This window comes from Lepidothrix coronata, unplaced genomic scaffold (genome assembly GCF_001604755.1).
Source record: "Lepidothrix coronata isolate B3197 unplaced genomic scaffold, Lepidothrix_coronata-1.0 Scaffold114, whole genome shotgun sequence".
NCBI classification, from domain to species: domain Eukaryota; kingdom Metazoa; phylum Chordata; class Aves; order Passeriformes; family Pipridae; genus Lepidothrix; species Lepidothrix coronata.
Genome location: NW_016690294.1, coordinates 350,197 through 377,096, shown reverse-complemented (window position 1 = coordinate 377,096; position 26,900 = coordinate 350,197). Strand labels below are relative to the sequence as shown.

General features: G+C 41.4%; 1 protein-coding gene across 2 annotated transcripts in view; it reads right to left on the bottom strand.

Moving 5' to 3' along the window:
- Positions 1–4,226: 4,226 nt before the first annotated feature.
- The window catches only part of ST6GALNAC5 (ST6 N-acetylgalactosaminide alpha-2,6-sialyltransferase 5), a 72,265-nt gene continuing 49,591 nt past the window's right edge, over positions 4,227–26,900 (bottom strand). Inside the window, exons 3-5 of one of the 2 annotated variants that reach the window (XM_017824901.1) lie at positions 19,082–19,491; positions 13,641–13,748; positions 4,227–7,908 (exon numbers count right to left, since the gene is read on the bottom strand). In XM_017824901.1, coding sequence (XP_017680390.1) covers positions 7,677–7,908; positions 13,641–13,748; positions 19,082–19,491 — 750 coding nt within the window. In that variant the 3' untranslated portion in view covers positions 4,227–7,676. Of the gene's footprint in view, positions 7,909–13,640; positions 13,749–19,081; positions 19,800–26,900 lie in introns of those variants that run through there. The other variant, XM_017824902.1, reaches the window with a different exon arrangement.

The window sequence follows — 26,900 nt, the reverse complement described above, 5'->3', positions numbered from 1 at the left end:
TCTTCTCTGATGGATGCTTAGAGGGAAGGAATAAAAACGAGTTTCTGAAGGCTTCAAGAAAACTGAGCTAATCATCCATTCAGTATAGATGGGGAAATGAGATGCTGCTAATGTCTGGTAAATAGTGAAGATTTGATCCAGTACTTTGTTTCATTGTGAATGAAAAGCTTATATGAGGTCAGGTTATTTGGACTTGATAGAAATAGATGAAGTGGAAGGCAGTCCACAAAGTGGGAATGGTGCATCTCACAGTCTGTGGCATTTGCAGAGGTGACAACCTTTGTATATGGTACAGTCTGGGGACAAGGACTGGGCACACCCAAAGCTCAGAGTCCCCATGTACAGATCTTCCAGCTCTGTCTGTGTCACAGAGCCCTGTGGGACCTGGCAGACTTTTATATCATGCTTCCAGACTAATTCACCCTTGGACTGAGACAAGCATAAAATATTTCACCCAAGAGACTGATCTATCCATAAAGTTATGAACTGTAGAAAAAAGCAGTGTATATAATTAAAGTGTCTTCTGAACCATGTGAAGATCAAACTCAGGCTGGAGCTGACAGAGTGGAAAGCTGTGGCTCAGTAGCAGTGGTTGTCCTGCAGAAGTCCCTTTTCAATATTGGGACCACACGAGCCACAAAAACTATTCTAACCATCACAGCAGCACTTCTGTACAATAATGAGCCTAATAGGTTTTGCATTTTTTAAGCTGTAAAAAGGAAATTAAAAAAAACCCAAAAAAACCCAACAAAACAAAATGGAGAAATGTTTCTCATGGAAAATTATATCCCCTGCACTCCAGTATTATTTCTGCTTTTCTTCCTTCCGTGAACTTTTAAATATAAAAAGCTGTCAGGAAATGCATCTTGAAAGTGCTGGTGTTTTATGATGAAAACTTACATAGGCTGCATAACATACATCAGCATTTCATAGAACTCATTTCACTTGCAAGTTCTTTGAGTTACTTTTTCTCCCTTAATGAGGATTTCTGCCTGATTCAGTGATTAAATTGATAGTGTTTAAGCTTTCCATTCAAGGCTGTACATCTATTAATGTTTGATTGTGCCAAGTCTTCTTCCTCATGCGAATTTTAGATTTAACTTTTTTTTCCCCTTCTTTTCTTCTAATGTCTGTGTGCAAAGAACCCTGAAGCCTTGAAGCCTTGTCTGAAACCGAGCCAGTTTGGCAGCTTTGGCCCACAGGCCTGATAGAGATGCAAATTGTATCGGCCTGAATTATTTTGGTGACATTGTTTGCAGCAATCCCTTGAACTAAACAAGCCCCACGGGAAGCAGAGTGTTTGGATGGGGTAACAGCAGTGCTGGCAAAGCTCAGCACGGGGGCTTTTCCATGGCATTTTCCATGACATGGCTTGGGTGACACCACCCAGCAGAGGCCACTGGGCTGTGGCTCATTTGGGAGATTCATGGCATTGTCATACCAGTCCCTGTGACAAAGTTACTAATTTGAAATAGCAAACAGATTTCCTTTCTTGCCTGCAACAGGACTTAGTGGAAAAATGCTGTCCTATATTAAATTAGGCCCACTGGTTTTACATGTAATGAATATTTTAAACTTATGCTCTGTCCTTACTTGATATCCAATATAATGGTACTTACTTTGTCAAATGCTTTGCTCTTTACCAACAGAGTCTCACCAAGCATTAGATGCTGCTGTTTGGTTTTCATTAAGTTACTTTTCCTGTACCTAGTTTCCCTATCCAGGTTAAGTTTGTAGCTCAAAATATTATGGCTAAAATTCTGGTAATTTTAGGGTCCCCTTACCTCCTTTGGTCTTTATAATGCAAATAGGATGCCAAATAGGGTCAAAAGGGTCATCAGTGTATCATTGCAACTTATCTTTGTATTTTGTACAGTTCTTTTACACAGACTTCTCTGCAGTGGTCCCTGTGTTTGTTTGGGGTTTTTTGTGGATACAGAAGGTTGCTGTTTTCTCTAAGCTGCTCCTTCTCTGCAGTGTCATTTGCACTGGAGGGATGAGGAGCAGCTTTTCAGTGTTTATGGAATGCACATCTATACATGTATAGCCATAGTAAAAAAATAATAATAATGCTGTGGTGGAAAATGTTCCAGTTTTGTCCAACACAAATGAACAGTCCCACTGAATACCAGTAACCACTTTCACTTTTGGTCTTGTGTACAGCAAGGCTGCAATGGGGAAGCATATCCTCTTAGGTTATAAATCTGTGTACTTCTTTTGCCTGTTTGTTAAAACATAAACCTAAGCTAAAACATAAACCTTGCCTTAAACTCAGCCACACCAAATGGTTCCCATCAGAATTTCCTTTGTTTTGCTGTTAGTAGACTCTCACCACGCTGTATGTTTGGATCCTAATAGGCTCCAACTAATCTGACAGACAAAGTTAAATCAGCAAAGTCCCAAAACCTTGTACCTTGCTAAATATGTATTATTCCCTTTATCTTCCCTGTACTTCAGGAAGTAGCTACTGTCCTAAAAGCTACTGATGTTATCTAAACACTTGTCTGGGTTGTGTAAAGAAACTGGCAGATTTAAATATCTCTAGGCATCTCCTAGAGGAGATAAACCTGTTCTCAGAAACCAAATTATTAAGATGACTTTCTGTGTCTGTTAAAAAGGGCCCAGTCTTGCTCTCCAGTTGTGCTGGGTGCTTTGGCATTGCTTTCAGTAAAATGAGTGCAGTTCCTGCATCTTGTGGCTGTACAAGTTGATGTTCACTGGATACATTTTTTCATATTTTTGATCTATTTATTTTAAATGCAGTCTAGCTTCTGTATCCTGTGGCCTTGTGGTAGATACCAAGGGAAGAGCGAAGAAAAACAGAGGAAAATATATTGTGACATTTTTCCTGTGGAATTCTGCTTGTACCCTCAAGCTGATGCTGTATCCTCTTAGCCTTATTTCCCGTGTTCAGACGGGTTCCATGGGTAAGGATCTTTTTTTTTTTTCACTTTTTTCTTCTGTGTTACCACAGCTTCTTTGAAAGTCTTTTAAGAGACACCTTGCAAAACTAGTTGTGGAACTCCAAAGTGGATCCATCACCTGTGTCTCCTTGTTAAACTGCTTCAGAAAACTTTGAAAAACTCTAAATAGATTTTCAAGGCAGGGCTTTGCTCACAAAAGCTGCTTCACATCTTAGCCACTGTATCTTCTTTGTGACTCCTAATTCTGTTTGTACGGTTTTCCATCTGTTTGTCTGGGTTGCTGGGGTTGCTTGTCTGTGGTTTCCCATCTTTTCTGTGTTCCTGACAACTCCTGGTCAAAGTGCTCCACACTGAACAGAGGGACACTGTATTTTGATCATCTGCTCTGTAGTTTCTCTGGCATCATTTGACATTTCATGTTTTGGTGTCATTTTCAGTGCAGAAAACATTTAACAGTTTAGTAGTATGAAAGGTATTTAGCATAAGCAGAGCCATTTTACAGCCATTTTACAAAACATTCTTTGAGTTTTAAAACTTTTCTGCTTCAGCACAGAGAAATTTTCACAACCTTAGACATTTGCCCTTTCATATATCTTAGGTTTTTATTAAAGAAGATTGTCCTTAATGTTTTTGGTTTTTTTTCCCTTCTCCTTTCTCTTTACTAAATCTTATGCTTGTGATATGCAGGGTGTGCTTTTGCAGTGATCAATATGAGCTGATGTTCTGGGGAAGGTGGAAGGATTGGTGCCTGTAAGGTTTCTGTGCTTCCTTTTCTTTTGCAGTATCTTTTGCTGTCTTACAAGTACTCTTTGTAACTGCTTCTTTCTTTATGTTTAACTGCTTCTTTATGTTTTTTTTTATCCCTGTGTTTTTAATTGAATTAGAAATTGTGTCTCCTTGCATCAAATCAAATAATTAACTTTCATTAGTCAGAAATTATTATCAATGTTTTTCAAAGAGTTTTTGTGGCACCTATGAGCAATTCATAGACTATTGAAATCTCTGCAGGGTGGCCATTGCTATTGAGCCATGACATTCCACTCCAGCCTGAGCTGGAGTTTGATCTTCATATTCCAGGGGAATATAGCTAGATGGCACAAGCCACATTTTATTCCTTGCACTTTAGATTCCCCTCACCCCACCCCCCAATATTTTTCCAGCTATTTTTATATTATTGTTTCCTTTTCACCTTAGAACTATTTTGGGTAAAAATCGCTTAGCTTCCTGTGAAGTCTACCTGAAGAATACAGCAGGACAAGACCCAGGAAAGCACCTCCAGAAGAATTTTATTAGTTTACAGTCCTGTTCATGTGTATGAATACCTGTGGCAGTGCCACTGCATCGAGCCAGGGCTGCCAGTCAGCAGACCTCAATCTCTTCCAAATCTAGTTCCAAGGCTGTAACTTAGTCTCAGTTTCTTTCCCTCCCCAGGAATCCAGTGTTAACTTGTCTTTCTGAGGTGCTTTAGCCCTTTGGATGGATGGTTTTCTCCAAGTGCATCATGGTTTTGGCTTCGTACCACGATGCTCAGCTGGGCATCCTGCAGCCCTTGTGCCAACATAACAGAAAGCAGTTGTGGTATTTTTCTGTTCTTACTTGCTTATTTTCTTTATCATTCTCAACCCCAGTTGCACACATCATGGCACAAGAGCTGTGGTTCTTCGAGATGAAAAACTGCTCCTCCAAGGAAGCCACACGTAACAGCCTGAAGGTACCGAGGAGTTCAGAACTAAAGTAACACAGATCTTAAAATTGCTGATGTCTATAAACACTGTTTTGGAACAGCTTTTAATATGTGAAATGATGTGCTGCAGATCACGAATTAATCAAATTACAGCAAAGAGTGTGAGGTGACAGCAGAAAGCAGAGAATGGCAGCAATGCCTGGTTTGTACTACTTATCCCTGGGCTGACAGCATTTTCTATCATAAATCTGTTTGGTTTATAACTAGGCCATAAAACCTTGCTTCAGGATATTCTGCAGTTCAAAACTTGTGCTTTTATAGAGAAATACATCAGTAATTTGTGAATTAAAATTGCAGCACTTTAACAATTATTTCCATTTCTTTTGCACTCTTATAACTTGTGCTTTTTGCACTCGATTTATGTTCCATATAAATCTGTGTGATCTGTTCAAAACTTGCTGTCTCCTTGGCTTCATCAGATTTCTTTTTTTATATATAGGTGTCCCTTACTCACAGAAAATGCTCCTTCATACTTTTTGTAATTAGATGGGGGACCTTGCTCAAACATCACAGGAGGCTGATGAGACCAAAGTGAGTTTGGGTTTGTTTGGTTTAAAAGACTGGCTGTGTATGGGGGTAGGAAGAACACAGTTATTAACAGAAGCTGAACAAGGAATAAGTTACAATCCTTAGCTTCGCTCTCTTAAAAGTCAGGAGATTTAGTGCCAGTTTATCCCATGTTTTTTATATTCTTAATGCTTCACCTGATCTGTTTGACGCTGACCAGTCTTGCAGACAGGAAACAAGCATGTGGAACACAGTGGAGTCTGGCAAGTCCCCATGTTTCTACTGAATACTAGAAGTAGACCAGTGTAATCCATCTTTAAATGATCTGTTTTTAACGATAACATAACTAAACATACAGCATACACATCCTGCAGCCCTCAATTAATGGAAAAACTAAGAGCTCTAGTTTAGAATGACAAGATCTTTTTATTATTATATCACTAATAAAACAAGGACGGTGGCATCAGAGGACTTACCATGATCTGTACCATCTCTTGCAGTCACATTAGAAATTATCTGTAAATCAATTTGACAGATTTCATCAATTGGAGCAACATCTGCTGGATACATGCCCCAGTACACATGTTGAAAGGGATGTTCAAATTACCACGAGTTCAGAATCCATTCTGGTTTCTGTAGAACGCAGTGAAGTCAAGTGGAAGGAATAAAACACCATCAGTGAAAGAGGGAGAGCTGAACACCAGCTGAGGAGAGACAGGTTACAAGCAATTGGCATTGTTTGTATGCTGAGCGGTGTGCACCAGGAAGAACACCCAAATAAAGCTTTTAAGGCAAAATAGGTTATAGTTTCTTACTTTTTGATACTGGGGAGGGCTGCAGCAGGACAGTGGCTCTTGGAGGCCTGCACTTCAGGTCCAGACAGTGTTACAGGGGTAACACTGTTTTGCCCCTGACAGGGCAGTTCACTTTGTTCCCAGAGGATCAGGATGTCTGTCAGGCAGCTGCAGCTATTGCTATTCAGTTTTGGAAAGAGGAAGACCATGGGTTAAAAGGGGGTTTAAATGATAGTGAGTTTGGTCCCAGTTCTACGCATCACCTCTGAGGTTCAGCTTCTTGGATTTGGATGTTTAAAGGTAGTATCTTTGTTCTGGCTTTCACATTTGTCTAATGAGAGACACCTTCCATCACCTGAGGTACGTTTCATGCAATAGTTACTCATTACTTCGAAGAAATCAGAGGTTTGAGGCTTGTGAAGCAAAAGCAAAAATAATACTGTAACTGAAATCTTCTTTATTCTCAAGCCAAATGTAACCCAGTAATTCCCACTGGGAGGTTCCTTACACAGCACGAGCATTGTCCTTCCCCTTGGCTCGCAGGGACTTGCCATGCACATACAGGTACTTCATGGAAAAAAATGCAAAGTTTAACTTTGCTCTTTTCAAGAGGACAACTTTGTACTTGGGGAACTCTTTTCACAGCCCAGCTTCAACGTGATCCACAATCTCTGAGCTCAGTGATGATCTTGGAACTCCGTAAGGCAGAGATTTTTGCAGGTGCAGTGTTGTGATCTTTCTGGCAAGTATGAATGCTATTGTAGTACCTGGTAGTTTAACTTCTTCATTCTAGAAATTTGGTCATGTTCTTTCCAGCAGTTGTGGCCTGGTTTGTAGTCTGTTGCCTCAGGAGGGTCCCTGTCAGCCTCTTGCAGGAGTACAAATGACAGAACACAACCCCTCCAGCCTCAGCCTGGTGTCTTCACTGAGAAGCACGCTGCCATAGCCAGTGGGGTTTTGGTTTTTTTTGATAAATTTTGTTTGCCCTCCTTCCTCCCACCCCTATTTAAAAAACAGCAGCTTGATAGCACAGCAGCAAATGCACATTAATATCAAACAGAATTTTCACTACCGTTTTCATATTAACATGAGATGTCAGAATGTAAAGTGAGCTGGATCTGCACATGGGACCACTCTTGCCATTAAAGGCTTTAGGCTGGAACAGAGCCCAAATTTTTTAGAAGAAATGCAACATTTCCTGATCAAATATTAATTACATGCTATATAGAATTATATATTTCAAACGAATTTTATAAATAAAAGGCTAGGCCTTTCAAACCATCAGCAATATTAACTTTGCATTTGAAAGATTATGAAAGATAAACAACCACATAACTGTGAATTAGAAAAATACTGGCCTAGGTTGCATAAAAACCTCCATTAAATAAATACTGTAAGTTTTCACTATGAAAATCCAGTGGCGTTGTACTTAAAAAAGCCGTAATGAATTAACCATCTGTTAATGACACCCGAGTTGTTGTTCACAAATCACGTACACACACAGGGAGTCAGGTGGCCCAAAAAGGCGACAGTTCAACAGAAAGTACTCTTGGTATGTGCTGCTCCTCCATCACAGCTTCCTGACTGCTGCTGCAGTTCCCAGCTGCAGACCCTGTTCCCCTTCCCCTCCGGGTTGCAGTGCTGTCCCAGGAGGTCCAAAGGCTGGTACAGAAGGTGACTGTGACTGTGGCCTCGTGTGTTCCCCCCTCAGAGCAGCGGTTTGGTCTCGGGGCGGGTCACAGTGCGTGGCTCTGGTTTCCAGTGTGGCTGGAAGAAGTGGATGTTGAATGTCCGTGCCCAGTTCTCGAAGACTCGTTTCTCTGTGATGAACCGGTGGTGGCTCCCCTTGCGGCCCCGCTCGTGGGAAAGGTACATTGTGCACTCGTCAGGTCCCAGAGGTTCATAGTAATGATAAGGTACTGAAAGATGATTAGGATCCCTGTGGAAAAAAAAGAAAACAGATGGAAGCCCAAGATGCTCCTTTTCACTGATTGAAAAGATGCTATCTTTAATAAACTGACGGGCTCAAATCCACTTTTTCTCCCAGATAAACCAGATTTCTAGGTAGCTGTATTTTTCTTGCATATTTAATACATGAGAATGGGGCAAAGGTGTTTTCTTTGCTCTTTCTATTGCTCTCCTTTAATCCCCTCCTCCCAGTTAAACAAAGGGCAGCAGTAGCTCAGAAACAAGGGAGAGTGCTGCAGGGCTGTGTTACTACACATGAAATTGGAAGCAAACTGCTTAAAAGAGATTTATATCGAGATTGTGAGTTGTAAAAGGTCTTGGAGAGGTATTTACTGAACTGGGGGAAGAAAGGGAAGAAGCCAGAGGGGAGGTGGTTATCTGTGTCAGCTCAGTTGAACATTCCCAGCACGACGCGCGAGCTTCCAAGTGCAAAACCTCAGCGAGTGTGTCTGCATGCCAGGTCAGTGGTACCCTCTGCTGTTGCTGGGCTTTTAAGCAAAACAGCTGATGCACAAATGGGTTCTTTTTTATTTTACTAAAGCAGCTTTCACGTGTCTAAGCTAGAAATTAAAACTGTTCACCCACAGTAGCCTTTTGACCTTGTGAACCTGTTTGCATTACCCAGCAGGAGAGGAGAACTCATGTGGTGACACATAGGATAGGCCAAAGACCAATTAGATACTTAGGATAAAGTTCATTTTAGCATTCTAACTTTAATGTTTTAATGTTACATTCTGTAAAAGGCACATTTGTATTATAATAAGCCAGAGTGATTAATTCTCCTTTTGTTTTAATCTCTATATTAAACTGTACCCATTCTGTGTTTTTTCCTCTGGGTACTGTGTTTTGGCCTGACAAGAGCTCACACAACCCTCTCTGTCATGAATTTAAAGAGAGAGCTGTTCCAGACAGAATAACCCAATTGTACTGCTCTCCACAGTTACTACCAAGTATTTTGTAGTGGCAGAAAAGTTAATCCTAATAGCAGCATTTAGTGAAGCCTTGGAGCTGCTCTGTGTTAAAGCCTGGGCTGAACAGGACCCTGGTACAGAGCAAGAAATCTCATGCAGATTCCAGGCTGTCAGCTCTAATATACAGTTGATTATTTCCATTTTGAAGAGCTAATATTTAAGCTCACTTTCAATTGAATGCATCCACAGTCTGTCAGTGTTCTGTCCTGGTCATTATTTTTACTTGTAATTCTGTCACCTAAGCAATTCTCTAATTTTTCTTATTTTGCCATTATCCATACTGTGTATGCAGAGGTAATGTATGATATTGCTGCTGCTTTCCATTTGTGCCCTAGATTAACGTTTTAATTCCATCCATCAGGCTCCCTTGTAACACAACATGGTGATCAATCTTCCAAGAACAGAATAACAATAAAATTACATTTCTAGAATAAGATGGATTCTAAGCTTATTAAATATATTCTCACCGGAATACATAAGAGCGAAACAAAATCCTTCATTACCTTACCCACAGAAAACATATTTGTAATGTAAAAACTACCCTTCCTATAGAAATTTAATACTTTTAAGCTACAACTATTAAAGGTCAATCTTCAATTAATTTTTCACTTTTTTGATACACTGGACCTCTTCTTATTGTCACTTAATAATGTGTATGGTTACTGTAAATCTAACAGAATACATTTTCATGGGATTTATTTTTAAGAACTACTACACAGATAGGTCTCTGGATTCCCCCAGACTGCATGCTGGTAAACTTTGGATTTGAAATCTGGCTTGAGTAACTACACCATAACCCAAATTAACTGTGCTGTGTTATCTTCTAACTCTGCAATTAGCTTGTGTCACCAGCAAATGAAATGCATGAGTAATTTCTATACGGAAATTGCTTGCCACCTCATTTATTAACATTAAAACAGATGCTGTTTTATCACTGACTGATACTGGACATTAATCAGTATTTTGTCAGACTCTGCATGCATATTAATATCACAGCTGGGAGGAATCTGGGGAAGTTCCTCTGTAAAATATCCTACACTTCCTTCCTGGTAGCCTGCCAGCACAGCACCCGTGTAAGTGCTTGGACCCATGTCAGTCAGCTACTGTTTACCACTTGAGTGCACGTTTTCCCACAGATGGTACCCACCCCCAGCCAAAGCTGAAAGCACAGTGAACACTGTTGGCCTCAAAAGAAACAAGGCAGAAAAACCAGGCCACGCCGTATCACATTCTGGTCAACCTCTCCCTTTAGAAATGAAGTGCCATTATAAATCAACCCTCTAAAACTATAGGCACTCGCTCACTTTGTAAAATAATTCATATTTTGAAGGGTGAATAAAGTGTCATTAATATGTTGAGTGATGGGCAAGGTGCTGTGCCAGGACTATGAAGATTTCTGGATAATTTTTTTGCCTTCTGTTCCCAGGGTCCCATTTCCCTGACCTCCATTATTAGCCCCATTTTCCAAACCATTTATGCATTTTGTTATTAAGGTAATGAGGTGAAGCATATGGACCAAAGGGCAGGACTCTCTCACATACAGCTTAAAGTCCTGCGAGCCCCTCTTCTTCCATCAAGCCCCTCTTGAGCTCCAGGAAATGTAACTTCCAACAACTGCTTCTCTGCATTTGATTTAAAGGAACTGGAAGTGGAGAGAGGGAGGTAAGAAAACACCAGATTTAAAAGCTGTACTCAAAGGAATAAATGAAAGTATTTCAAATGCCAATTTTCAGGCAAACAGGCCTGGCAGTCAAATGCGGATTCTTACAGGAAAATGATCTGGTTCCATAATTGGAGCAAAAATTATTCGTATTAGTTAAAATAATTAGTTAAATTAGTTAAAATAAGGCAAAAATACAGCAAGATGGCTTGTTTGTCTTGTGACAAAGAGTGAGAGGTGCACACACTCTACAAAAATCTTTGGGATGTGCACGGAAGCACAAAAGCTTTCATCTTATTACAGAATGTGCAGATCAGAAGTATTTAACAGTGTGAGAGCAATACCAAGCCATTAATCCTTACTACAGCATAAATCTGTAGCAAAATAAAGGGGTTCGAAATTTCATATAGCTTTGCTGTAAACTACAAAAAATTTATAACAATCAGGACACCAATTCCAGTTCAGCTCTAAAACTCAGTGTCCAGTGAAAGTCAATAGAAAGGAATCTAAAACACCTTGTTGCAATTAACAGTGACAAATCTTTTACTCCGTACTCCAGACTCCTTCACTAAGCTATTTTTCCTGCATGGGTGCAAAGCAATTTGGTTAATGATCTTAAGCTAATAATTTGCAGCAGAATCAACAGTATGATGTTCAGGGTACCTTTGAGATGTCCTTCACGTTACAGATGTGAAACCAATTTAGTTCCATGACAGCGATCGCCACACTCGTTACTTACTCCACAAATTAGTACTTAAAAAAGAATGGGTACCTATCTGCTGAAATTTCAAATCTGGTGATATCAACTCTGAATAGAAATAAGATTTTGGGGTGGTTTTTTTTTCTTTTGATCTTAATGATTGTTTAGTTGCACAGCGACGAGGGTACCCACACCATCTCGCACACACACGTTACAGAGTTATTACAATTACAGAATATTTCTTTCTTTCTGCTATTCTGTTCTGTTGTCTTATTTCTTTGAAAGGAAGCACTGTTTAACTTCTTAATGAGTGGTTGAAGAGCAAGCTAAGAAGGTTAACTGTATTTATAGCAAGACACTGCTTCCATAGGTCTTCATGGACAGCTTCTCCCAGGCATGGCAACTACAGTTTTCCCCTTCATCATCTGGGGAATCAAGCTGAAGTACAGACACTTCATATTATTTTGATTAAGAAATGACCTTTCTCCCTTTTACAACCAGGTGAGCGAACTTTTATGTTAAGATTTTTTTTTTTTTAATGTGGGCTGTAAGCATTATTACACCAGTGGTAGGATTAATTTACAGCCTTTCTAGTGTTGTAATTTAACATTATATCCATGCAATTTTAGTGTATCAATTCTATGAATGCCTTTCATATATGGCCTCAGTAACATTTTTAGCCTCTCTTAAAAACTGTTTGGGTTTAGTGTTGTTTGTTTGTTTGTTTTGTTTGTTGTTTTTAAAGATGTATATGTACCTAAATTACTCTGACTTTGGCTGAAAAGTCAGGACTGTGCATTATTTTGCAGTGAAATGCTGTCTTCTGCATTTTTAGATCATCAGTTTAATAATTATTATTTTCATGTACCACTGGAATACAGCCCTTTCTGGAGTAAGACAGACCAGCCACTTACAGAAACTGTAGTAGTATGTGTTGGCCAACTGAACTGACAGGGGAGCTGAGGTGCTGTGCTGTGGAAGGTATTTGTGTTGTCTGGCATATCTGATCTAGTTTGTTATTTTCCTTGGAGAATTTGTGATGAAGCCTGGCAGTACATCACAGCATTTATCATCAGTCTTTTGTTATAATTTGTAGAAATTCTCACAAAGTGGAGTTTAGTGTTGACATTTTATACTGTGATTTCTTCAGGGATTTCTACTATGTGCCCAGGACAAATGCAGACTCCTGACTGATCCTTTTTAAGTGCTCAGAGGAAAGCCCAAGCAGTCCTGAGTCAGAGCAGTCCTGCTCTTTGCCAGATGCACTGACCTGGCATTGCAGCCTTGCTCTCCTTGCCCCTGAAAGGCACCTGGAATTAGCCAGTGAACCAGACTTCAGTGAGATCACTGCACTTGCAATAGAAAATTAAAGCAAGTACTTCTTAGTGAAAGGGGTTTGTGAGCAGGAGATGAAATGTTCCACTGATGCCTCATTGCAGACTAGCAGCACCAGCCCCGTGCCAGCGGGGTCAGGACTGACGGGCACGGAACCACGGGGTGCTGGAAGGCCACAGTGCTGGGCTGGAAATGCATGGACAGGTGAGACTTCTGGCACCATAAAGATTGCTGATGTAAAACAAATCTAGATGTATTCATAGTGCATCATGTGGCTGATGTGATTTTGGTCCAGCAGCAGAATTTCTGAAGACCGTTTCCCTGTATCATCACTGATCCTCAGGGGGACACCTTAACCAGGACCTTGGGTCTGAGTCCTGCACAGGGCTGGAGGCACAACAGGGCTGTACAATGTGCACAAGCTGCTACTTTACAGAACAGCTTCCACTGGCAGAATTTGTGTGCTCCTTCTGCCACTTGTGGCCCACACCCTGCATGCCCCACCCAAATGGGACTGATCCTCTGTGTCCACATTCTGGGTGAGACCTTTGGTGGGGATTATTTAGGAAGTTAGTTTACTGTAAAATTGGGATTCATGTCAGAGAGGTACAACAATCTTAATTTGAGTTGCACAGAAAGTTCAATTTAGAAGCTAGTCACTGTGAGAATGCTGTTCCTCTATTAATTTGGGGGGAACTTGAAAAACAAATTAAAAGTCATGTTTTCCAGTACTACTTTCTTCAGATTAATTTCATGCCAATTATTGCATTACTTTTAGCTGATAAATATTCAGAGACTAAAAGAAACCAACAAGATGGATTAATTCTCCCACACTACAAACAACATTTTTTAATATTTTACATAACATAATTAAACCCTTTTTGTTGTTTTCAGAATGAGATTGTGGGACATCTTAATTAATTGCTTTAAGAGGACTGAAGACACGTTGCAGAGAAAAAAAAAAGATTAAAAGATTCAGATATTTATCTGTAACGTCAACTGTGTTGGCTAATAATGGTTCCAAAATAAAATCCTACCTGCAGAAATCCGGTGGCACCATGCCATAAACATTTATCCTGTCACAGAGCTCTAATGCGATAGTCATTGTGAACCAGCCCGTGCTAAGCCAAGTGTTGGATATCTTCCTGAAAGCAAAAACATAATTAAGTTTCTAAGCTGACAAACAATTCTCCAGATTTATTTATTTGTTTCCTGAAAAAATTCCGAACCAGTTTCTCGGCGTTTTTTTTTCACTCTCATGAAAGGCTACGAAACTTGGGCAACCACGACTACTTTGCTCATTCATCTTGTAGTGATTTTGCTTAGTGTCTCCTGTCAGTGGCCTAACCTGTGCAGAAACTGCCCTAGCTGAAATTAATTTCGGGCACAACAGTGTTAATATTTAGCTGACCTTTTGGTAAATTTACTTTAAGTGACTGAAACTTCATGTCCTGTACTTATATTCTACTGCTAGTAATCTGTACACATCTGTAATCGCTTAATGGAGCTTGCACACTAAGTGCTTGGGAAGATGCATCACGGGGAGATGAAGGGGCTGCTTAAAATGCTTTTCCCACAGCACACACAAGCCCATCTGCTTGAGTGACATCGGGACTGGAGCGTTGTAACTTTTTCCTCCCACCCCACCCATGATTTGGGTTCTAGAAGCTCCCAGCCACTCGCTGTGACTGCTGGCAAGAAGCTTATTGGGCTGCAGCTCTGCCTTTGTCCCATTGCCAGCCTGGGAAACCTTCATCCTGGGAACTGCCCCTCTGCCTGCCCCCAGTGCCATCCCTGCCTGGGGGAGACCTTTGATATGACTGACAGAGCACTGCCAGGGAGCCCTCAAAGGCAGCCCCTCGCCTGGCCTTCTCTGCAGGCTGGGAGATGGCTTTCAAAGAAGCTCAGCTGATCCCAGCATTATTTATGCAAAATAGGAGATATCGCCATGTAACTGCTCACAGATGTAAGGGATTTGCAAGTCGGGTGTAAAATTTTGCTGTGTCACAGGTTCTTAGCTGCAATATGGCAACAGAAACGTTTCCTCTTCCTCTCATTTGCTTGCCAATGCTGTTTAGTGCATAAGAGCTGGGTCCTTTAGTGGTTACTGGTTGCCTGGCACGTGCACTGGAATTCCCAGTCCTGTGTTAAGTTCCTGCACTGGCTCTGTGCCACTGGAGAGCTGGCAGTGTTGGAATGGGAAGATCAAGGAAATGCCAGCGAGGAGCACGTACGTCTTAAAGGTGTCATAAGGGCATGTTAGGGACTGGCACCTCTCTTAGACATGGAGGCACATAAAGTAGGGTATTTGCTCCAGAGAAAACGAGTTCACTCAAAGGTCTCCTTTCAAATACTGTTAAAGACAGCAGGTCTCCCTAATGGCTCCTCACTCAGCTAGAAAAGTCCCGCAGGAAGAAGTTCAAGCTTGTGTCATCTGCAGCCCAAAAAGGGTTCAGATTCCTGCTGACAGCCTGTCACAGTGACTGGCTCTCCCTTCATCTCTCACTGAAGCTGAGGCAGTGTGGGAGCAAGGGCAGGCTCCTGGAAGGCGTGGGCACTGTATCAGATTGGATTAACATGGAACCTACATTAACCCCCTTCCCCCACACCTGTATCTGCCTGATACCTGGGAAACTTTGTGACATCACTCCCACCAAAAAAAAAACCACAGCAGAAAACATGAGGTTCTCTTTGGAGAAGTCACCTGGGAATCCCAGGTTCTGACCCAAGTTCCAAGGCCATCTTTTACAGTTTACCCAGTGACAGCACTGTGTGGAACAGTCCTGGAAGCAGGGACCTGAGACCACAAAAGCCACTGCAGGCAAATGCCAGCAATCACTAACATCTAATTCAGGCGAAAAGAGCCACCACGCAGCTTCCCAAGCTAATGCAAAACAAGCTGGGTCTCAGTAGGTCACCTACAGGGCAGTAGGAGGGGGATGTTTAGAGCACTGTCAGGTTGAGGAATGCCTTGTACCAAGTTTCCCATTTCCTCAGGGAATTAGAACTACTGCAAAGAAAAAAACCAAGTGGCAGTACCAGTGCTGGCTGCTTGAAAGATGCTTCTAAACATAAGGGAATTCTTTAACCAAATCTGCCTGAAGGATGCTGGGGAGCCCAGTTTATTAGTCCTGTCCTTTGTGGGTCGCCTGGTAACATGTGAACTCCTGAAACACACATTTATACTGCCCCTGACATACAGACTTTCAGGCTAAGCTGGCATTTGGACAATGTTTTAAGCATCTCATTATTTCCAATTATGGGCCCTTATTTATTTTCTGACTCTGCACAGAAGCTCGGGGTTGGTGGTGCAGTTTGTCACAATGTCATAGCTGGGTCAGAAGCTCAGCAGAGACCTTCAGGCACTGCAACAATATAAAACAGTAAATAAGAATTTTCAGCTCAAAATTATTAGGAAAGGGAACAAGTAGGGAAAAGCTTACAAAACTTGCTTCTCTGCCACCCGGGAGTTTCTGAGCTATGAATCACTAGGTAATTCAGGAACATGTTCAGGCTAAAAGTACTCTGGAGCTTGCACAAGGCCACTGTTCCAGGTGCCTAACACCTTACATTCCAAAACCCAGGGAGCAATTGTAGCTGGATCATGACCAAAGGCTTTGCACAGGTCAGGCAACCCAGCCAGGCTGTCTCTTGGGTTAGTTTTCTTTTTGCTTACACACATTTACTTACACTGTAATTTAGTGTTTTCAACAAATAGGAGAATAACTGAATATAAATAAACCAGCTTAAAAGCTAAACAATCAAATAAAGATTAAAAAATTTATTCAAGTACCACTTTGGCCTCTTTAAATACCATGTCCGTAGGACAGCAACACAGAAATGGGGTTATAGTGTCTTGTCTTTTCATAAAAGATCTGAGCAAGAGTCCAACAAAAGAATACTGCTTTTATACCTAATCAGCTGTAATGAAAGAATATGAAACACTGTCATGTGCTTATTAGGGGAAATTATCAGATATTCTTTTATATGATGAACTAACACACAGCGCTGATAATTCTGTAGTGCACACTAAATTACAATTAAAGGCCTTTCTGCTCCACCAAAATCTCATTTATAATCTCTATGGAAATACTCTTCCTGCAGTTATTTCATTTATGCTTCTTTTATCTAATTACTGTAATATTGGTTCTGAATCATATTTTCTTAATGTACCCTTATTCAATTATAAAGTTATTTTCAAGTATAGTTACTTTATAATGCCAAGTATATCACTCTGCAGCCTTTGTCTTTCACCACACTGTTTAACTGGCAATGTTTTCTGAAGGTCTCTCTCCATTTCAAAATCAGCTTTTTTCTGAAAAGCACAATACATCCAATTACCTTTTTTCTCATCATTTTCAAGACAGAAATGAATAGTCTGATTATTGCAACCTTGCAATCATGCTTTTCTCTCCCTCCTTTGTTTTTTGTAGGCACTAATGCCAAGGGCTCAGCAGAAACCTTCCAGGGAAGAGCAGCATTCTGAGCTATGCAATGTTCTGCTCCTGCCCCCACAGCCACGTAAATTTTCTCCCCTTACGAATTTCTTCCTATCCGTGTTTCTCTTCATCTTCCCTCTCTTCTCTGCTGCTTATTCATTTATTTTCATCTCCCTTTTTAATCTTCTCAGTCCTTCAAGTATGCTGTCTGTGCCCTCCAAAGGAGTGCTTCACACACACAGCAGATCCTGCAGTTTATTAAAATCAACAGGGCCTGTTCTCGAGGCTGAATTTTGCTGGCATCTGAGTGCCCTTGACTCACACTGGGAATTCAGGGTGCCCATGACTGAGTCCAGTATGAACTTGTTACAATGTCATTAATGGCTCAAATGCCCCCAGAATACTTCAGGAGCCAAGTCTGGTGCCCATGCAGAAAAAGAAATGCTTTGATCACACATTCACTACAGGCCTCTGGCTCTGGATGGCTGATGCAGAACCAGAAAAAGCAGCTTGCCTGAAATGGCACAGCATGTGTCAGAATAAGAACAGGAGCCTGGCAGTGCCAGGGAGGGAATGGGACCCTGGCTCCCTGTGGCAGAACTGGCCAGGCTGAAGCAGAGGAGGTGAACTGTTCCCCAGAAATGGGGACTGCTCCAGATCCTGCACTGAAAGCCCAGTCCAGGAAAGGAGGGTTCCCTGTGTTACAATGCAATTACAGCTTTGCTGGCTTTCATGCCTTTGTAAATACTGAGCATAATGATAACCCTCTACACTTTTCTTGAAGGGCTCAAATGCTTAATTCACCTTCTCACTTCACTGTACTCTGGAAAAGACTGAAACACATCACAACTGGCAGGATACCTCCCCTGTCTCTTCCTTTTTCTTCTGACAGAGACCCGAACACACCAATTTGAGGATGAAGAGAAAAGGACCTTGACTGGTAAGAAACTAAGTTGCTCTGTGCTCCAGTGTGAGGGCAAGTCAATCACAAACTCAGATCCATCCTTTGATCCACTGTAACTGAGCAGAGCTTGGAAGCAAACCATGTGGGGTGTGACTAAGGCAGCAAACACCAAGCAAATGATACAACAGTTTCCTCTACCATTGGTTCTGCCTTTCTTGTGTAGCCCAGAAAATTAATCCCATGCTCTTGAGTCTTCCCTGTCCACAAGAGGATTGAGCCCTGTTTCAAGCTCTGGTGTCTGTGTATTGTATTTGTAAGCTAGAAAACCTCACCATGAGTTACTGCACAATATACTTCCCACTTCATTTGTACCTAAGTGAGGACCCTGTTTTCCATTTTTACAGCAGCATATTTAATAAGTAAAAAAATAGAAGTTCATTAAAAATAAATGTCTTTCTTGTTGGGAAGTGTTTGGTTTGAATGCCCATTTTCAAACATTGTATGTGAAAATACTCAAGTCCTGCACTGGGTCACTTACTAAAAATTTGATTTGAAGATCAGCCTACAAGTCTCATAAACAGTCTCATAAAGATGTAACTATCACAATAACTTTCCATTTTCCAGTTGCAAATATAAGATGAACTGTTCTGAAGCACCTAATGTATGACTAATGTTTATTTGTTTTACAAGAAGCTTTACAGCTGCAATGTTCCGAGAATGCTTAAATTCAATAAACAGCTATTATAATTCATTGAATGGTGGCATTTCCTCTATAAGAAAACATAACCTATCCATTTTAATTTTTCAGAATCAGTGAAAAAACTTTAAGGTATATTACCCCAAAGTGAGATTTAAACAGCTCCTGCCTCCTTGGCTGTATAAACAGTACATCCAGATTCTGGTATTCTGAGTTGGTGAGGCAATAATACTCCATACAAATCATTTTGATGCCTGTTTTTTACTTATGTTACCAGTGATCCTATTTGACGTGTCATACCACATTACGACTCACGAGGCAGAGGATTTAATGGGTGTGATTGTCCCACTGAGCAGCTCTGAAATGGCTGTATAATATAAACCACATTACTTTCCTCCTGTGTAACACCCCCCGGCCGCACCCACGGTAAGTTCTCACCTGTCCTTCCCGGTTTCCCGTTTGAACAGGTCATCAAACTGGAGCATCTTGTGGCGAGAAATCATGTACACTTTTAACCGTGGCAGTATCTGGTTCATCAGCTGCAGGTTGTTGTACACCAGGCCCTTGCCGTCCCTGCGCATGTAGCTGCTTGGCCCCCAGAAGATGAACACGGCGCCGTGGCTCATGTTCAAGAGTTCGTGGCGGTTCCGCAGGATCCTCTGGATGCTGGAGTGGGCGATGACCCGCAGGCTCGTTTTGTTCCCAACGTCTCTTCCATAGCCCCGGGTGGGCGCGTCGTTCATCCGGATCACGCACTCGGCCTCGTCGATCCTGTCGCCCTGTTTGCCGCCCAGGAGGTGCCCGGAGCTGGTCACCAAGGCACAGCTCTTGCAGTGCATCTTTAACGGCTGCAGAGACACACGGAGCTCAGGATTAGCTGCAGACATCTTCCTTTTCACTGCATTACTGTATTTTATGCAGAAATGGCACATTTTACAGCAAAAGTCGCAAGGGAATTTACATAAATCACTCCCAGCAGTCTTCCCAACTAGCTGGGGACGCGTTACCTGGATGTTTTGTAGATGGGGAAAATGTGGTATAGGTGTATTAGCCTTTAACATTCCTCTGTGGAGTTGAGCCCATTGTGTAAATCCTCCTTTCCACTGTCTACACAGAAATGACAACAGCTTCTATACTGCTCCCAGCTGCTTAGGACTGCACTTCTTCCACCTGCCATAAACAAGCTACAATTGGAGTATTTTTTATTCTTCCTCTTCCACTTTTTTTCAGGAAATAATAAACCCTAAGTCCTCCTAAGTTCACGTGCGAGTAGCTTTTCAACCCTGGGGTCAGGACATTGTGCTAAGGGAAGTAGCACACTATACTTTGGCCCAGTCCTTGCATGGTATTTGCAGGTTGGTCCCATAACCACTGCAGTGCTCTTGTACCTCCTTTATGGTTCAACGCTCAGAGGTGGTCATTAATGTCTGTGTGTATTTGGCATGACAGTGAGTTAGTGCACTGAACTTTTTGTAGCTTGTCAGGTCATGTTCAAAAGTTACACAGTAAAATGGAACAGGAGGTGCCTGCTCAGTGAGTGCTGACCTAATGGAAGAAGGACAGTAAAACAAGCTTTCATGAAAATGAAAATGCATGATAAATCATATTACTGGAGTATGCCACCTATACAGGTATCAATTAGAGGAGTATGTCACTACCTACTGCTCAGCAAGAGAACTAAAAAGGAGCAAAGGTTAACAATATCCCCAAAGTGCTACTTTCTAACAAGAATACAATGAACTGTGAGGTAAATAAAGACTGACTGAAGGTGTGCCTTGGTGGCCCTCCATGAAATAGTATCTTGCACTTGGTGTGTATCTTACAGTTTCTCTGAAAAACAACAACAAAAAACAAACACCACATAAAACCACCCACCACCTCCTGAAAACAAATAAACAAAAAAAAAAACCCACCACAAAAAAACCCAAAACCAAAACCAGCACAGAAACTGAACTGTGGTTGCTCAGTCATTTTGATCTACTGATCTTCCCTACGGGTGTCCATCAGATTTTTCTTTTCATCCTTAACCCTGAAGGATGGCATTCCAATACCTTCCTGGTGAGTAACAGGCTTGTTTAATTCAGACACACCACTTGCTGCCAGCAAGTGGTCCCCTGCACTGGTCTGATCCTCTGGTGTGCTGAAGAGGTGACAGGATCCACTGGCTCTGAGGAGTGTGAGCAACATAAACCCATCTTGCACCCTCAGCACCTCGAGGCCAAACCCTGTGGCTCTTCATGGGATCTCATTGTTCACAACACCACAAATGCACCCAGCATGTCTCCAGGTGTAAACCTGGGAGGTTTATTAGCAACGAGAAGTTCTGGTGGCATATAATCACCCTTCCTATCAACCGCATGTATCAAGTGACTAAATCAGTCTGCAGGGAGGCTCAGCTTAAAGCTCTAAAGCTGAAAAGGACACATAACCTAGGTTTGACATCATCTCAATCCCCTGTTTGAAAATGCTTTGGCCCCTAGAATTTGATGGGAGTGTTTTACTGTTGTAACTTATGTTTAATTTTGAAAGTAATAAGTGGTTACTATTGCAGTCTGAGATTTTTTTTTCAGTGAGAAGACTGCTTTTTAATTGAAGAGAAAATAATGAAACTATACAATCTGTGCAATGATACAACCAGCAAGTCTTGTATCTCCATCTCCCCCAATCAGCAAAGTCCCTTTTCTTTCACATCTAAGGACTATAATCCAGAGCTAATGATATGGGTAGAAGTGTTCATGCCTTTGTGAGCCAAGGTTCCTAATGCAGTATTTACATACATTTTTCTTTAAGCTTTCACCTGCCACTTTGATGAATTACCCAGCAAAAGGCTCTAAGGTGAACTAGCTGCTCCACCAGCATGCTTGGGAAAGCAAGATGAAGTGCTAATGAGGTTAAAGGAAATGGAGTCAGCACCAATGTTAACTCACACAGGTTTGAATATCCACACAGCAAGGCATTTTCACCCATACAATCTCTGCTGGTTTCTGGCCTATTGAGCTACAACATCCCTGTTTCTTTTAAAAAAGCCTGCCATAGAATCCATCAACTGTTGGGAAACAAGGGCAACCATCAGCTGAGCTGGGGAAACTTGGGGAGGAGGGCTGAGGCTACAGAATAAACATTAACACCTCCCAGAACATCTGTCCCAGATCATGTTTGAAAAATGTTCCTACTGGTGAACAGCCTTTTAGATGAGACATTCAGGTATTGCCTGGCTCCTTCTTGAATGATGCATGGGGGCTGAGCCCCTGCAGCTGCTCCAGGCAACTCATTTTCAGTCACCTCGCTCAGATTCTTTCACTTGGAGGCTACAAAACTCACACCTCAAAACTGTCAGAGGAATTCACAGCCAACAGCCACGACATTCTCACACCAGCTGTTTATAATGCTTTGACAATATTGAAAACAAGGGGGGGAAAAAAGCTATAGGCTGTAATACCCACAGCACTGGGAGGCACCAGGAATGTCATGTATTTAAGCAATAATAATGGAGGCACAAGGCAGTTCTCTGGGATTGATGACCAGCTGGGAAAAGTTGATGGCCTGAGAATAACCAGGGGCCATTAAGCCAAAAGAACATTAACTCCACAGAAAGCGCTCTGTTACAGTAATTATTACAGTGATATTTTGGAAAAAAAGCAAACAGGAAAAAAAAAAGCGCAAACCCACGACATACACGAGTTTTATTTCAGGAGCCTGGCTTCAAAATGCCCAGAGAAGGGACAGGGTGAGAGGTAGGTGAGTTTTATAGCAACTGTATTAATACAGTACCTGTATGAAGTACCTTGAAGTGTGGGTACCTGAACCACAGGTACAGCACCCTGTGTGACACAGCAGAGCTACTTCTGCAACACAAGTCAGGGCACTCAGACAGGGAAGGAGCCAAGTATTGGCCAAAACAGTTGCCCAAATCACCTCTCAGTTCCAGTCACCTCCAGACTCATATGGAGAGAGCTCACAGTGCAAGAGCCCCAGGAGATGGGGAAAATCAGAGGGTGCTTTTCCAAGATAGAAGGGCTATCCCAAGGGAATAAAGGAACAGGTGAATATTGTTATGGATAAACCCCATAACAGCACCTTAGTGGCCACAACAAACCAGTGCAACCCTGCCCTGCTACAAGTGCCACAGGCCAAGCTGACTCCTGGCAACTTCCACTTCCATGGATTATAGCCCAGGAAGTGCTGCTGCTCTTTCACATATGCCTGATTTGGTTAAAATCCACAAACACACAAACAAAACCAAAAAACAATGCCATAGTTGTTTCTGTATTTTCCAATTTGAGGCAATTTGCACTGTTATTGACTTTAAAATCTATGTTGCCCAATGATAGAAAAATGTTATTTTCAGACACTTTAGTGCTCAAGTGCTTGAAAAGGATCAATGGGAAAATGTTATTCCTGATTCAAAACATGTTGCTCTCAGATATAATTATTTTCTTTGTGATGAAATCAAATGATAATTTTTTTTTTTCCTTATAGAAGTCTTTTGATTTAGAAGATTTAGAAAAAAAGACAATTCTCTCCAGTAAAACCAGGAACACTGGAAAACCCGCTTTTTCCTATACTATTTAATAACCTACTTTCAAGACCCCTGGGTTCAGATCACCCCATTACCAGTAGTATAAAAGTTTCCTTTCTATAAATAAAAAATAGAGTATTTTATCTTGGCAATGATGATCTCTCCAACAACAACAACAACCAAATCAAACCAAACAAGCAAAAAAAAACCCCCCAAACCCAAAAACCCAAACTAAAACAAGAAAAAAAGACCTGGAGAGAGGAACAGCTCATTACTGAGTTCAGCAGAAAGAGACCACCTGTCAGCTCAAGAACATGAGCACTCCTCACAGATACATCTGGAAATATTATAGATGACTTTGAAGTGTATTGGGAGAGAGCAAGAGAGACCAGGAAAGGTTAAAGAACACCCAAGTTTTGGATGGATGACCTTTAACTGAGCGTTTGAGACTGAAAGTGCGAAATGTTTCTCTTGCACTGCAACACCTCTGCAGCACGTTGTGAGCCAGCACCAGCACACCTGCCTTTTGTCTGAGCTGGGATGAAAAGCTGTGGGGCAGCTCCTCTCTGCATCAACTACCTGAACTAACAGCCTCTCCTGCAAGAGCTCCCAAAGTGAGACAGTAAAACCAGGAAAGCAAATCTGTTTCTGTTTTCAACTGAATTAATTCACTATAGAGCTATATTAATGGTTGGAAAAGGACACATAAACGCTGTAAGAGACAGTCTTAGTGGTTCAGGAGAAGCAACCTTACTCGAGAGCAGCCTAGCTTTTCTCTTTTCGTTACAAAGCAGGTGGTGGGCAAGAGTTTCATGGCTCCCCTCCCTGGTGCCCATTGTGCCTGGCCTGAGCACAACAGCTTGAGACACTCACTGTATGTTACCCCAGTATTTGCTTTTTACATTCCTTGCCTTGTGCAAGGAACTGAATCAACATCTCACACATGATGTTAATGAACTCCCAGTTCACCCCACGTTCAATGCAATTTATTACTTATGGCCTGTTCTTGATTGCTGGGTCAGCAGCCACCAGCAACAACACTAAATAATTAAGTCTTGGCCAGTAATACAGTATTTTGTCCTGGCAGCTTCAGCTCTTTTACTTTCTGGTAGCTTTGAGCAGCTCTGAGGTTCCTCACAGCTGCTGGCTTGGGACCACTGCTCCCCTGGGCTGGCTGCTCCTTCCCAGTGCTCCTCTCCCAGCAGCTTCGAGGACAATCCCCCTATCCCACCAGCCACCCCAACCCCTACAGGAGCTCCAGCCTGTTGCTGGCACAGCACAAACAGCTCTTGTGGGTCCCTGTGTGTCACCAGCACTGCTCCAGGTGGAAAGCTTCTCGTGCCACTACGTCCATCTCTTGTGTGCAAGCTGCATATATTGTTTCTACTGGTGTGCCTCCTTCCTTAATATTTTCCCCTAAAAGAATAAAAATTGTAAGGCCAAATCTACTTTCCTCTGAGAAATTCCCAACAGCCACCTTAAGGTAGGATAGAAACCCTGAAGCTTCACATTTGCCAAGCAACTTCTGTTCTATAAGTCAATGCAGCTCAAGCTGTCTCATTAGTGAAGTACAGCTCTGCACTTCAGAAGTGATTCCCAAAATACAAGGACTCTGGGAGACACGTTCTTGTGAAAATAATGCAAGTTCCTTGATTATTTTTGCTTTGTAATATATTGATGGTGGAACAGTGCTTTCATAATAATACAAAATAAATCAAAAATGAAAAAAAAAACCACATACAATCACAAAGAGTTTGCTATTTTTCAACTCCCATTTATGAAATGATGTTATCAAACCAGTCTTCTCTGAACAGTAAAAATCATTCAGATGCATATTGGAATTGTAGGTAACACTTCTGTGTATAAAAAGCTGGAGCAAAAAACCAAGGCTGAAACACCTGAAGCGTAAAGAGAGTTTTGAACTTCAACTTGCTGGGGTAAGTGCCCTTTTAAAGCCTCTGGGAGCTTTGATTTTAAGGTGCCATGTTCTGATCTCAGAGACTGTTTTGCTCTGACCATGACATTTTCACGTGTATGTTTATATAGGGAGTGTAGCTTAATTTCTACACTCTGCATGCCAGCTCAGATTTCCCTTCCCATGTTTAATAAATTTTGATTCTTTAACCCTTATGTTAGATAAGAGCACCTTATGCAGGTACAGAGAGCTGGCAAAGAGGGAGAAAAAAAATCCTCTGAGCAAATACATTTATAATTATTGTTGAACTAGACTTTTGGAACGTTAGAGAATTTGCCATGAAAACAAACTGCATTATCCACTGAACTAAAAGCACTGACTGCCTCGAAAACTATATTCCAGTGACTGATATCACACAAGTAAACAGAAAGGGTTAGGAGATACCACTTGCCCAACATTGTTAATCCTTATGCAAATCCAAATAACAAGCATTTGCAGCAAAAACTTTGCAATTCAAAAAGGGTCTGGCAAGTCTGTTCATAAAGATAAATGCGTGTCTGTTTAAAAAGATAAAAGATAAAACAAATGAATTTCTTATTACTTCTCTTTGTTTCTTGGGGCAGTGGAGCTTGAATATGCAAATGCTGCAGAAACATTAGCATCTTCATTTCCCATTGAGTCTTCTGAGTTAATTACATAACTGGACTCTGCCTTCAGATATTTGATAAGACAGTGAAACAGCCAAACTTCAGCAAGCACATTCATCACCCCAGGGATCACAGCACCTTGTGTTTTATTCCCCCAAGGAATGCAATATTCTTTTTGCCATGACACTGTACCAATGGCCATCTGCAAAACCTGTAGTAAAAAAATATAATAATCCTATTTTCGAAAGGTCTTTGGACATATCTAATTAAATTTCAGAACATGAGGCTCTATTATAAAGAGACAAATAGCAAAACAAATGCACTCCATAAAGCTTTCACTGGGATGATTTTCTTAGAAAAAGTACCGTTAAGCACATTAGTCAATGAAGAGTCTTCTGCTTGTGTGAAGTGTTTTCTGGCACATTAACTCTTTTTCAGGGGACTGCCTGCTAGTCAGAGCTTCCATTAGATTAATTAAAATATGGCTTCTCTCACTGAAAAGAAAAGGCATGAGTTTGGTTACGGGACATTGACCACCTATAGAAACTGAGCCCTTTCCAGTTACATAAAATTCAGGCGGCAGCAGCACAGGAGACCGAACAACGAAGTAACTCTGGTACATGGGGTGCACTTCTTATTTTGGAAGCATGATTAGCAGGAGCTGATGTTTTCCCCTAAGCCACCTGAAGTGAATATAAGGTGCAACCTTGCAAATTGTCAGCACATCTAAAGCTAAGATTTAGAGAGTAGTTTCCATCCTGCATCCTATAAATGTGTCCCAGGAGGAAGATTAGTATCAATCACAGGCTTATTGGAGAGGGAGATAGGATACAATGATAACCCGAAGCTATCAACTAGAGTAATGGTCTAAGAAGAAAAAGCAATCAGAGAAAGAAAAGAATATCCTCAATGAAAGACAGAACTGGAAAGTCAGGCAAGAATGTATCACGTTGATGAACATGAGCTCTTATACAAGAGAGAGAATCGTATGAACAATATACAGGCTCTAAAGAAATGGTTATTGCCTAATGTTTATCTTAAAAGGAGTGCAAATAGACATCCATATTATATCAAACTGCTTTACTTTTGTTCTGTAGCTGAAGTGCTTGCACTAAAATGCAATAAAGCCATAGGCATGGTGTCTTAACTATGCAAATTGTTATCACTGAAGTGTCA